We start from the raw sequence: 13,636 nt of genomic DNA on the forward strand, positions 1-13,636 counted from the left end.
GCTAACGCATATGCCAGTAAGGGACCAATTTGAACACAGGTCCTAGGAGTGCACCTATGTTTGTTGTATCCTGTACCATGTAAACTGTTCACAGAGCTTGCTGCCAGACGTGGACGCGGTCATCTACGTAGATGTCGATGTCCTTTTCGTAAGCCCAATTGAGAGACTGTGGCAGCACTTCGCATTCATGAACAGTTCGCACCTGGCAGCAATGGCCACCGAGACTGAGGACTACACCGTCGATAACTGGTACCGGGGCTCTGCCAGACACCCCTTCTATCAACCGTTTGGTAAGAAATGGCGTATGCACCCACCGTGGCGTTTGATTGGCTAATGCAGTCTTGTGCTTACCTAACACGAGCTGATGGGCAGCCGTACAAGTGGCTCCATTTCAAGAAAGATGAAAAGCAAAACTGCTCATATGGTTGAATTTATACAAGTGCATAGCCAAACCCAATGTAGTCAGAGTTAATCCAATGCTCTCCACTACAGAATTCTTTACAACCAACTATGCACTTTCTATGCACTACACCCCACGATTTTGTTTATATAATGCTGTATATAACGGACTACCACTAAGCAAGCCACTTGTCGGGGATAAGGAACGCAGTATCTGCTGTTTTTTTCATATCTTCGTTGCGAGAGTAGTGCTTTTGTTCAAGTCTGCATTTCTCTTTGTCATGACCCGGCAACGGAATACACATCTGATTTCTGAGCTTTGTCGCGACCTGTCGCTGAATCACACACCTGTGCAACTTTCTTGATTTCCCGAGAAAGGGTTTCGGTATGCTTCTGATCAAGGCGACAACAGGTCTTTCCTCTTTGTTCATTTTCTACGAAGATATCGCTTGTGTACTACGGAACGTATCTGCATAGCCTCATATGGGAATCGTCAGCAATCATGTAGCCTGGATCTCTTGCGCGCGTGTGTTCTCTCTGAGCGTGTTGCTTGGCCCTTCGATTTGATCGCCGCCAGAATGACGTGTACGCCAACTGCATGGGAACGGTAGCCATCACGGCGAATTGTAGCGGTAGGTCAACTTCGAGGGCTTCTTCTAAGTGGCGAATGTAATCTGCACGGTCCCCTGGGCAACACTGTTAGGCTGCTGCTGTATACATGCAGGTGCACATTTTCCAACTATGTCCCTTAAATTCAGCTACTGCGTTCGCCATCTACCGGACAAGGAGCTCTGCTAAAAGGCCATCGCTTCCCGTTGCTCGTCATCTGCGCAGCATTGGTTGTGGATGTGCGCAATTACTGATCCCTGTGTTGCTCTATCCAGGTTCATTGCCTTCTATGTGCACTCGATTTTGTATTGTGTGACTGCGCGCTTTCACCGCGGCCTCTACTTCGTGTTTATTTCTTGCATTGCTACACTCGAGCATGCCTATTTGTGCTGAACTAGCAAAGGAATCGCAGGCTCTTCGTGAGATGGTTTCCGAGCCAGAAATAGCCTAGTGATACTTTATGACATCTGTGAAGGTGTGAAAAATTACAATGAGGCACTGACCAAAGAAAAGTTCTTCAGAGATGAAAATAAGAAACTTAGTAAACAAGTGTGCGATCTCGAACAATATTTGCGACTCAATAATGTTGAGCTGCGAGGCACGACCGAGTCAAAAGCCGAATACTGCCTGGCAGTCGTCCAAACTATTCGTGAGAAGGTCGGTTGCCCAATCGACAATACTTATATAGACACTGCACGCCGGGTGCCCCCCTAAAATGGAAGCCATCTTATTTCACGATTCTGCTTGACACGTCAGCGGATGCGCGATGCGAGTAAATAAGGGAATAAACCGACCGAAGTAAGGGAATAAACCGAATGAAGTATGAGCAAAGGCCGAAGAAGCTTCGTAGCTCTTTTACTGAGCGAGGTTGCTGAAAGCCTTCGACCGCAACCGTTTTCGCTGGATCAGGTCCTATGCCCTCTTTGTTTACTAGGTGGCCTAGAACTAGTGTTTGGCGTTCTTCAAAGCGACATTGCTTGGAGTTTAGTAGCAAACGTGCTTTGCCTAGACACTCCAGTACAAGACTCAGGCGAGCGTTGTGATCACGACGTCATCCATATAACACATGCAGACTTCCCATTTCAAACCACGCAGAATGTTGTCCATGAGGCGCTCAAAACTTGCAGCCGCGTTACACAACCCGAACGGAATCACATTAAATTTGAAAAGTCCACCTGGTGTAACGGATGCCATTTTTCCCTCGTCTGTCTTGAAAATTGGAATCTGCCAGTATCCGGACCGCAAGTCTACACTCTAAAGTATGAGGCCGAAGAGAGACAATCTATGGCATCATCAATCCGTGGCAAAGGGTGTACGTCTTTCTTGGTAACGGCGTTGAGGCGGTGGTAGTCAATGCAAAATCGTCATGTGCAATCTTTAATTTTGATTAGAGTTACTGGGGGTGCTTATGAACTGGCGGACTCTTGGATAACCTTTTCTTTAGCATTGGTCATTGGTCTTTCTTGGTCATTGATCGCCTTGCGTTCCGAAGGTTACACCCAGTATTGCTTTTGTCGCAGAGGCTGGTGAGATCCCGTGTCTATGCGATGCTGTACACGAGAAGGGGGAAGGGATGGCGGAGCCTCTAGCTGGGAAAAGTTCAACACTGCGAACTATTTTCTTAGAATACTTGCCACTTCCTGACGTTGGTTAGTACTGCGGGATTTGTTTATTGTAGCCACCATGGAAGTGTCCGTCGCACATGCATGTGAATGGGACTCATAGCTGGCGACGGGCGCTTCTGCGGGAATGGGGTGCTTCAATACTTGATGTTCACGACTAGCCGCAAGTTTCAGACCCTCCGGTAGGATTGCTGGTTCATTGGAGCAATTTATTGTCCATAAGACAGTGCGCCCGTCGATAACTGACAGCGTGCAATAGAGTACTAGAACCTTCGGGGTAATGGAACTTGAGTGAACGGGCTCTCCGGTGGCGTCAAATGTTCAGGAGAGCTAGAGAATGGGACACATTTGGCAGACAACGGCAGTACGGTGCTATCTGCGGATGCACAAAGGGCACTTTCGTAACACGCCGGGTGTTCCACAAATAAGGCGGGAATACTCGAATCTACAATAATTTCCCCCGTTCGGCAGTCGACATTGGCACCACACTGCTTCAGAAAATCGAGGCACAGAATTACGTCATGCGTAGCATGAGGTAAAAGTACGTACTCTACATTAAACGTTTCACAACCCAACCTACAGAGTACATTAGTTCTCCACTCACTCCACGAAACGCATCGGCGCGGTTCCATGAAAACAGCACTTTGTGTCTTAGCAGGCTTTTGAATGCGAAACTCATTACGGAAACCGTCGCTCCAGTGTTCACTAAGGCCGTTGTTGAGACACCGTCTACACGTGCACACACCTTATTTTTAAACATGCAAATTTGCAGAGGTACTTCTGTCATAATCGAAGACTGTCAAGCGGCCACAATTCCAACAGCCGCTCTGGCTAGTTTTCCGGCGAAGGCGAAGGGTAGCGGCACCGGGGAGACGCTGGCCGGCTTACGCGAGGGGCAGGCGGTGATGTGGAGCTTCGATCGGAGGTCGGGGAATGGTTTCGCAGCTTTCCCAGGGTCTCGTTGGACATACCTCGTGGATATGTGTACGCACGGTTAACGTTTTCCAGGCCAGATATTGTTGATCGGTCTTACCCTGGCGGCTGGCGGGGTTGTGGGGCCACATTGCAGTACCTGTCGATCTGGCCCTCTATACCACTGTTGTAGCACAAGGGCAGAGGACGCTCGAAGAAATGCCGCTCATAGCGCTCCGTGAGCAGAGGTCGTCGAACTCCACAGTACGCTTAACAGGAGCCGTCCACCTCTGTGCTTCACGGCAGGGGTGAAAGCGTTGCCCATATTGCTCTCCTGACGGATACGCCTCCGGATATGGCTGAGTCATTCCAGCCACATCGACGTCCGTGATGCACAGAGACAGTGGCAAAGTAGCGCTTGGCGCTGCGGGTGCTGAATGACATACTGGTTACGTAGCCGGTGGTCGAATTGTGCTGCACACATGTTCATTGTGTCGCCGCAGTTATTCGCGTACTATTTCCCGTATAGTAGAGGCAAGGTCAGTGCACGGACTCGTATTGACACTGGCGACAGTTGTTACGCTTGCCCATAGTCCTAATTTGGGCGCAATGCTACGTGTCTTCAACATCTCAAATGTACGGCAGTGACGCAAGACATCTGAGGCGGCCGTGAGGTCTTCTCTGCCTATCAGAAAATTGTAGACGTCTTCTGCGATGCCTTTCAGAGTACGTCCGACTCGTTCTTCCTCAGACATCTGCGGGTGTATGAACTTGCCCAACTTGAGTATTTCTTCTATAAGGTACTGGACGTCTCTGTCGAAGTTTGAGCTCTTTCGGCAAGTGTTTTCTTCGCACGTTTCTTTTTGGCATCAGAGTCCCCAAAACATTTTTTTTATTTCATCAACAAAGAGTTTCCATGTTAAGAACTCTTCTTGATTCTCGAACCACATCAGTGCGGTCTCTCTCAAAAATACGACGACGCTGTCAAGCTTGGTGACCGAAGTCCAGCGGTTATATCGGCTCAAGTGATTGTAGTGTGTAAGTCGCTCGTCCACGCCCTCCCCCGCTCTTCTCGCGAAAAAGCGTGGTTTCATGTAACGGTGTGCGACAGCAGCTGGCTTTGACCTTTGCGTGGTTGCAACTGGCTCCGGGTGTGGTCCTCCGTACTGTGGCATGATTGTCGTCGCGAGAGACCAGCTAGACGGCGGCTGCGGCGAAGTTCAAGCGGTTGCGACTCCGTCGTACGGTGACGTCGTTTACCCAGCACCTCCAGCACTCTGTTGTGGGTTACTTTCTGAGTAGAAAGGGTTTATTGGGACGGAACCAACGGTCCTGAGCGCCAGCCGATGTGGTCTTGTCTTGTATCCTAAACAGTGGCGCCTACCCACTATGGGGGATGGCCTAGGAGCAAATGGTTTCCCGTATACTTAGAAGCAAAACCAAACTAGATTTCTATAGTGGAGCGTGGGACAATAGAACTCTAATTTAAAAGTGTAATAAAAATATTGTCAAAAAGTTTGATAAGATAAGTAGCGTAAAGAAATTAAATAAAAAAATGGGGTTTTACGTGCCAAATCCACTATCTGATTATATGGCACGCAGAAATGAAATAATAAAATTCAGCAAGGTACTCTTTTTGTCGCTCTAATAAAATTGTGAACTGCAAGGAAAGCATCCCTGTGGCTGGATCCCAGTGAAGTCGGCCCAAACGAAAGAATGGTTGGTGAGGTTAGCGATAGCGCAAGTTTGATAAATGAGTGTTCCAATATTTCCCTTTGTCTTAGAAAACGGCGGCACGAGAAGAAATAATGTTCGATAGTTTCAGGTGCACTCTGAAAGAACATAGAGGGGACATAGCGAGACCAGACATGTGTAAGTAAAATTTTAGAGAAGGTATATGACATCTCCATTTTCTAAAAGAAACTTCCAATTGCCTTGAAGAACACCAATTACTATTTAATAGAAAGCCAAGATGGGGAAATTCAGGAGACGGTGTCATCATGGATATTGCAGAGTTTTGAGATATAGAAAAATTTCTGTACCTAGCCGCGCTGACATAAGCTGACGTTGGCAAAACACATATGATAGGATCGTTGAGGGATGCTCGTGCGAGTGAATCAGCCATTTCATTCAAGTGCAACATACCATGTCCCGATACTCAAAGCAAACATACTTTTCGTAAGTACGGAGGTATCATCGAATGAAATGTTCTCTGAATTCTTGAAGTTAGAGATGCAGTAAGTGCTGTACTATCAGCGTCAAATGAAAGGTGAACAGCGGAACGCGTGACACAAGCATAACTGAAGGCATAGTGCGCGCCGTCCAGTCAACACATTTGACGGGCACGCACATCCAGTTTGGCCACATGGCGCTCGTTTGGCAGCGAAACGGCAAAACGCGCTTGGCACGCCCACACCGGCCGCCGTCGCGGCTGCCAGCGTTGCTGTGCTGCGCAAGTGGAATGATTGGAAGAATGAATGTGTGGTGCACAAGCGTCTAACCACATGAGCGAATGATGACGGTGCAAACTGCACAACGCGCACCGCTGTTCGCGCCAATAGCACTTATGGTTTCGGCGAACTCTGCGACAATACACGACGCGAAAAGCAGTATTTTTGGTATTTGGAAAGATTGGATGTGCTTTGTAGACGATCACAAGGAAGAGGACGGCACAGACGCAAGCTATCCACTGAGGTTTATTCGTGGGAAACACATGAACATCAGTTCATGCCAGCGCAGGCATATAAGGGTATCAGCACCAGAAAAGAGGAGAAAAAATCTCAAAATCAGAAAAAACCCTATGGCGCGGCTCAGCTAATCATATTTTTTTAGGAAACTTGCCTCCCTATTGCAAAGTATAATCGATGTGTCACTGATACATGCTTATCCCTTCTTCTTTATACAATATGCCTTTAGAAGTTGCCGTGCACGAATGAAGCGCAGTTGTTAGTTTGCGCCTGTCCCGTCTTCTTCCTTGTGATCGTCTACAAAGCGTATCCAATCTTTTGAAATAGGATGAACCAACTTGCCTGACAAGGCATGCTGCTAAATATTTTAGGTAAAGTTCTCTTTCATTTTTATTTTCTCCCTCTCAAATGCAACCAGAACGGAAGCGGAAATATCTCCCCATAGAGGGATCGCGCGGTGCGGCCAAAGCGAATGTGCCCGCCTCTAAATGGTGAAGGCTGGACGGCGTGCACTTATGCCTGGGCCACGCGCTCCACTGTTCACGTTTGATTCGACGCTGATACTGCATACAGATAGCGAGTCGGTCGCAATAACGGCTAATGGGTCATTTTGGGGGAGTTTTCGTGATGCTAATATAATCGCTAATAATTCTGCCTGAAATATGGGCGTGAAGTCGGGAAGGCGAAGGGAGTAAGACCATTGAAGGTATTCAGAGAACATCCCCACACCTGCCTTCTCACTGAATACAGAAACGTGAGTAGCTATTACATTGTTAGTGGCTAGTTGGTATAGGTGGCCGTGTAAGATATTAATGAAATCGCGCCTTGGTAATAGTTTTGCAAGATTTGGAAATATGTCGTCAAACTCAGTTTTGAGGTATGTTGAGGCATCATTTGAATGGCAAGCTTAACGTCTGGAGAGATGAAATTTTTGTAACTGTGCTTGCACAAATATTATCTTAGGAATGTGGGATCTCGACCACGATACTTGAAAAAACTCAGACGGTTAAGTGATAAATGCATATTGCGTACGTCTCTTTACAAAGTCATACATGTTTTAAAATATGTCTGAACTGTAAGAATGCGTAATCTGCAATCTAGGGTGAGTATATGAGCTTCCTGATGTAAAACTGTTGGCAACAACTCTACGCAGCCTAAGGCGTGATCTTATAGCTTCTCTTTCTAAAACTATGAAAGTTCCGTTATCGCATGGTGAACGTCTTCCTCCCTCTCTTGCCCCGTGTCCCACTACTGCTGGCGGCATATGTCCTAATCATAAAAAAAAACTCACCCTTGTAACAATATTGTTGCGGGAAGAAAGCGGGCCCAGGAGTGTAAAATAACGTATATTTACAAATGATGGATATGGCGTTCAGGCAACTGCCAGGCTTCTTCTTTCTCTAGTCCAATTCAACTTCTTCCTTCACTTCACCGCTATCATCCGCTGTGCGCCATTCAGCTGGGTTGCGACGGAGTGGTGGAACGCTTTGCGTCTGGGAGCGAGTGGTCGCAGAAATTTGGTACGTGTTTGTATGGCGGACCGAGCAGAGAGATGGAATGCCCAAACTTGCTATTTGCTCCCGAACGATCGCTTGTATACGGGAGATAGCGGGTACGCTATCCCGACAGTCTGAACGAACTGGAGCCGGGGCCATGGCCTCAAGCTCACGGCGAACGATGCGCGTTATTTCTTCCGGTCCTGTGGGCTGAACGAACCGCGGCGGGTCTTCGCAAGAAGATGTCGCGGCGGTATTGGGCAACCGGCCGAAAGTTTGAGTGAAGCGGTGGCCCTTCGCTTGTTCGAATCGCCGGCACTCCTTAATAATTGCATCCACAGTGGCACAATCGTTACACATCAAGAGATTTAAGGCATCGTCTGCAATGCCTTTCAATATATGGCCAATCTAGTCTGCCTCGGTCATGTTGTCATCAGCCTTGCGACAGAGGGCCAGTACATCCTGTATGTACGCGACATAGGATTCTGTGGACGTCTGAGCGCGGCACGCAAGTTCTTTTTTTGCTGCCAGCTGACGACCGACAGGTCTGCCAAACAGGTCTAGCATTTTTTCTTTGCAGACATCCCAGCTCGTCAGGTCAGCTTCATGTGTGTCATACCATCGCTTCGCAGTTCCCCTCAGATAAAATATTACGTTTGCTAGCATCATTGTAGGATCCCACCTGTTGTTGTCGCACACTCGCTCGTACATCGTAAGCCAGTCCTCGACGTCGGCGTTGTCTGTGCCACAAAATGTTCCCGAGTCCCGCGGGTGAGTGAGGATGACCGTTGGCACGGGCTGCCGAGGCGTTGTCACTTGTGTCGATTGTGCAGCAGGTAGATGACGTCCGCTGCGAAGTTCCGTGGTTGTACCCCGCACCTTCCACCAAAATGTTGCGGGAAGAAAGCAGGCCCACTAGTGTAAAATAACGTATATTTACAAATGATGGATATGGGGTTCAGGCAACTGCCAGGCTTCGTCTTTCTCTAGTCCAATTCAACTTCTTCCTTTCCTTCACCGTAACAAGTGTTCATCTGAAACGCAGTTGTCTGTGAATAAAGGCAGCTTGTATGGATTACCAGGTCATCATGCGGAATATTGTAATCGCGAATTGTGTTGTGCTGGCTGAAGATGTACTTGTAAACTCGTCCTTAACACGCACTCGTTGTCTTGATATGAGACTCAAAATTATTCCCTGTAATACTGTTTGGCTTGAATTTAACCATAATCTTATACCAATTAATAGTCGCAACACCATTGTAGCGTCAATTTATTGGTCACTTTCATCGTATCTAGAATTTTGCAGTCAATTAAGCAACTTTCCTAATAAGTCCATCATAGAACATAAGAGAATTGTTGTATCTCGTGATATTAACATTAACATCGTCCATCCATCACGTTTGTAGCACGTGCACTGGGGCCCTATAACGTAAAACTATTCCAATATATTTTTATTCCAACCTGCTGACGTCAAATTTGCGTAACCGCCATCGAAAGCATCGGGCGGTCACGCGCAGGGTTGTCCGAACGGACGAATCAAGCGCTCTGCTCGTTCATACGAGGTCACTTTTGTTTGCTTGAAAAACGAATAACATTGCCTACACTCAGCGACTTGTGTTATGTAATTGGCTCACAAGAGGCGAGGAGCACGCTCAAGTGGAGAGCGATTCGATGGGGCCGAGCCAATGCACTGAAACTCGATAACCGGATGAAGAAGGTGGTGCCGGCGACTGCGATTGACCCGCTTTCCCTTACTTATCCTGCTGTGGCTCGTCGATAATCTCGGCGGCATGCAACGGAAGCTTAAGAAAGACGCTGAAACGGATCCTCAGCAAAGATGAGTTGGGAAAACGAGGTGGTAAACATGCCGAAAGTGCTCGAAAGCGTTACACGGATGCGCAGAAAGTGTTATTACACGCAAATAAACCCATGCTCTCCGGGGGTGCGCATACCCAGTGCCTGGGCGATAGGCGGCAGCCATATTTTATTCCATTGAGAACGGTGCAGCCTGTGGCTATTCAGAGGAAATTTCAGTTTTGTTCGGCATAATATTGCATTTGTAACGAGTACACATCTCTTTGACGTTGTGAGTTTTTGCGGTTTTGTGACGTCGCGTGAGACGCAGGTGAAGCGGTTGCAGCCCGAAAACTTTTGACCAATAGCCGAGAGCTAATGGCGAGTGGAATGGAATGGAGAAACTTTATTTCTCTATATCTCAGAGAGATTCCCGCTGGGCCGGTGTCTTCATGTGCGGAGTCCTGGCCGCTTCACAAGGCCGGCGGCCCTATTCCAGGGCACCGCTGAGGCGTGCTGCACAATTGCCCTTTGGGCTGCGAGCTCGCTGCTGGCGAGCAGACCCTCCCATTGTTCCGCACTTGGGTTATTTGCTTTATGGAATGCGAAAAGGCGTCGAATCAGAACTAACTATTTTTTTTGTTCGGTCAAGTCGTGCATAATCAGTGTATACACGTCATATCAGATGGGGAGCTTTCGCAGTTTTCGTGACGGCGTGTGACAGACTGGTGAAGTGGGGTGGTACAAAATGTTTTTGACCAATCGCGGAGGGCTGATTGCAGAATTGGAATAGAAAAGTTTGGAACAGTTTTACGTTATGGCGCCCCTCTCTTACACCTTTGGCTTTCCTTCGCATATATCAGCTCTAATTATGAATTATTTACTGGGCTCTAATACAGTAATAGATCAATATTATCTCCAACGTTTCATCTGGTCACATTGCAAGAGTGGCACACCATTGCATCACGAACCATAATCTTATTGTTTTTCGCCTAAGGCTTTAAAAATGTACATAGTAATAAAGCATGAATAAAGCGGCGAGTTGAATGCGGCTAATTTGTGCAGTTATTTCGCGCAGTAGACTAGACATTCGTGATCAAGGAAGATTACGCAGAAAAAGCTGTTGTGTAATTCTCAGAAACCATAGCTACGTGCATAGAAAACCGCACCACTTCTGCTACTGTGAAGAAGTGGTTTCGCTCTCCCAGAAATCCAGAGAATACTAACTCACTGTGAAATTCCAATAATAGAAAGAATAACCTTCGTAAAAAGTTAAAGGCACAGCCTTCTAACCTTACATTAAAAATAATCCCGCTCTTAGAAATATTCTGCAACAATGCCTTCTTTATTAGGGTTCGCTAAGCTGAAATATTACCAGGACCCTATTGTAAAAAACACTAGCAGCTTGACACATGGCTGAAAAATTATTAAAGTGCTTCTGAACAAAAATGATTGCTCATAGAGCGCAAAAAATTAAGGCAAGGAGAAGAAATGTACACTGACCCTCTTAATATCGCTAATGGATTCAGTGAGCATTTTTGCGCATCTACGGGAAGGCGCAGCTGGCGTGTCCTTTACATGATGTACCTCGGTGCAGTCATTCCTTTTACGAGTACAGATGAAGTTCAGCAGGTTCACCGTGAAGTTCACAATCATCGAAGACTACAAGCGCTGTCTTAGGCCGCATTGTTCCTCGTAAAATAAAACTAATTTCGCATGAAATATTGTCTGTTTTGGCACCAATCATTAATAAACTTTTCTCTGCAGGCGTGTTTCTGAGCTGTCTTAAAGCGGGTTGAATGGTTACTGTTTCAATAAAGGTTACCAGACTTCACTGGGGAATTACAGTCCATTTGGTATGCTTCCTTTATTTGATAAAATGATTAAGTAGCTTTTTCACACTCAAATAATGCCATACTTAAACATTATAATCATCTGTCTCCTCAGCAATTTAGATTTCGCCAAGAATATTCAACCGAATTGGCACTTATTCCTTTAACTGAGGAAATTAAGCAAGCTATTGACAGAGGTCTAATTTTCGGTTCTGTATTGATCAATCTGACAAAGGCATTCGACACGATAAACTAATGCATACTACTTGTTAAACTCGATTTATTTGTTACATCTGATCCGCCTCTCAACATTATTGGAGGCTACTTCATTAAGCGGTCTCAAATGGTGCAGGTTAACGGCCGTCTTTTATCATCCAAGATAATTAACGTAGGAGTCCCAAAAGGATCAATTTTAGGCCTGTTTTTATTTTTGATGTTTATTAATGACCTACTCACTCTACTTGCTAAAGCCAAGTGAAAACCATACGCTGATGACAGGACCATTTTTACATCCAGTAAATCAATTTCCACACTGCAGTGAACCTTAACCCCGACTTATGCAATATTAGTTTATCGTGCCATAGTAGTTATCTGCACATTAATCCTAATAGAACCACATGTATGGTTTTCCATTCCAAGTGAAATTCAATCGACGTCCCACCTTCTGTTCATATTGGTGATTATGGCACACAGGCATCGAACGAAGTGCAGTTCTTCGGTGTCATCTGAGATAGTGAACTAAATTTAATCGACATGCCCGATCACTTGTGAAGAAGATCAAATTTGGCATCCACATTATCGCTAAGACAAAAACTTGTTTTCCACCTTACATCGAACAATCTACCTTTATTTCCTTATATTCATAGCCACCTTTCTTATTGTGTATTGTCATGGGCCTATACGTCATGGGCCTATTCTACGCAAATCGAACGTCTAGAGCGACTTCAGAACCAAGCTGTGCGAATAATGACTTTCTGCCCATTTGATTCGTCCTACCGGCAACAGTTTTCTAAACTTAACACTCTGCCGTTACGACAATTATTTCGTCAGAAAATATTCGTAATTGTAGACGCTCATCATACACGACATCTTCGTTGAATCCCGAACACATACTAACAATAGCACCCAGTTTTGCCTGCGCAATAATCCTATTTTACCTGCCGTAAGGACGAACTACGGCAAGTTCACAGCCCTTTTCTCTGCCATAGCAATATGGAATTCATTACCTTTTGAAATGAAACCATTACTTTCATACATTTTATCGCACCAAGAATAATTTTTCTTCAATTACCCGACCTATTTAAGTTTCCTACTTAACTATCAATATTTATGTTATTTTGCTGCTTACATTTGTTTTTGTATACGTAATACCTATTAGTGATAATAAAACGTCTTTGGTCTCTCATGTCCGGTTGATTATTCTTGTTAATTATCGTTGTGATTGTGCTTCTTCACACGTTTTCGATTATTTTTGATGTTTCCTTATAATTAGCATTACCAATAACTTATGTAACCAGTTTCCTGTTATATATAATCAACTTGCCTAATTATTATTCTTATTCTTCACATGACCATGCTTTATTTTTTTGTGCAATAACCCAATTTATATAACCATAGGACGTTCCCCTGGCAGTTGTTTCAAAACTCTGGGGCCTCCTGCTGTAATACCATTACCATGTAACCCCAACATGACTGTTGCAATAAACTTGAGTTGACCCAACGACCATGGGCAACTTGTGACTCAACCCATGTGGAATGCAAAAACAAATCGCACTGACACATGGCAATGCATTTCTTTCAGCCAATAGTTGCATTCTGTTTGGTGTGTTAACTGAATCGGGGCCTTAAAATGACTTGTCGAATAAAAGCTAATATCTATACAGTAGGTTAGCCTGAGCTTTTGGTTGTATAAATAATGATTTCGCTAAATTCAATCAAATCTCACATTGTTCGTTGCCTAGCATGCCTAGATATGAAGCAAATTGAGATATCAGACTAAAGCAGCAAATATATTTATCAGTAAGCTCAAAATTAATAAAAGCACGGTAGTTATTACATATGTGTATAACGGCAGGGGACAAGAAAAGCTGCTCGATGTGATCAGACTCGCTTATAGTCACTCACTTGCGCCGTCAGTTGATGCAGAAGTCTCTTGCGCCTGCCATTCAGCAACTGCTCCGGCAGCTTTTCATCTTAAAACAGTCCTTGTCCGCCTTGTCCTGTCTTTTGTTCTTTCTTAGTGTGCCCTTACGTTTGGCGCTTCATTTTTCTGAAAGCTTTTCATA

At 45.5% G+C, this 13,636-nt stretch overlaps 1 protein-coding gene across 1 annotated transcript in view; it reads left to right on the forward strand.

Annotated features, from left to right (window-relative positions):
- LOC139052604 (glucoside xylosyltransferase 2-like) overlaps nt 1–13,636 on the forward strand; it is an 83,680-nt gene that overhangs the window by 37,965 nt on the left and 32,079 nt on the right. Inside the window, exon 5 of the mRNA XM_070529680.1 lies at nt 95–290. Within this exon, the coding sequence (XP_070385781.1) occupies nt 95–290 (196 nt within the window). The remainder of the gene's footprint in view (nt 1–94; nt 291–13,636) is intronic.

Source organism: Dermacentor albipictus, unplaced genomic scaffold, assembly GCF_038994185.2.
Source record: "Dermacentor albipictus isolate Rhodes 1998 colony unplaced genomic scaffold, USDA_Dalb.pri_finalv2 scaffold_27, whole genome shotgun sequence".
NCBI lineage: Eukaryota > Metazoa > Arthropoda > Arachnida > Ixodida > Ixodidae > Dermacentor > Dermacentor albipictus.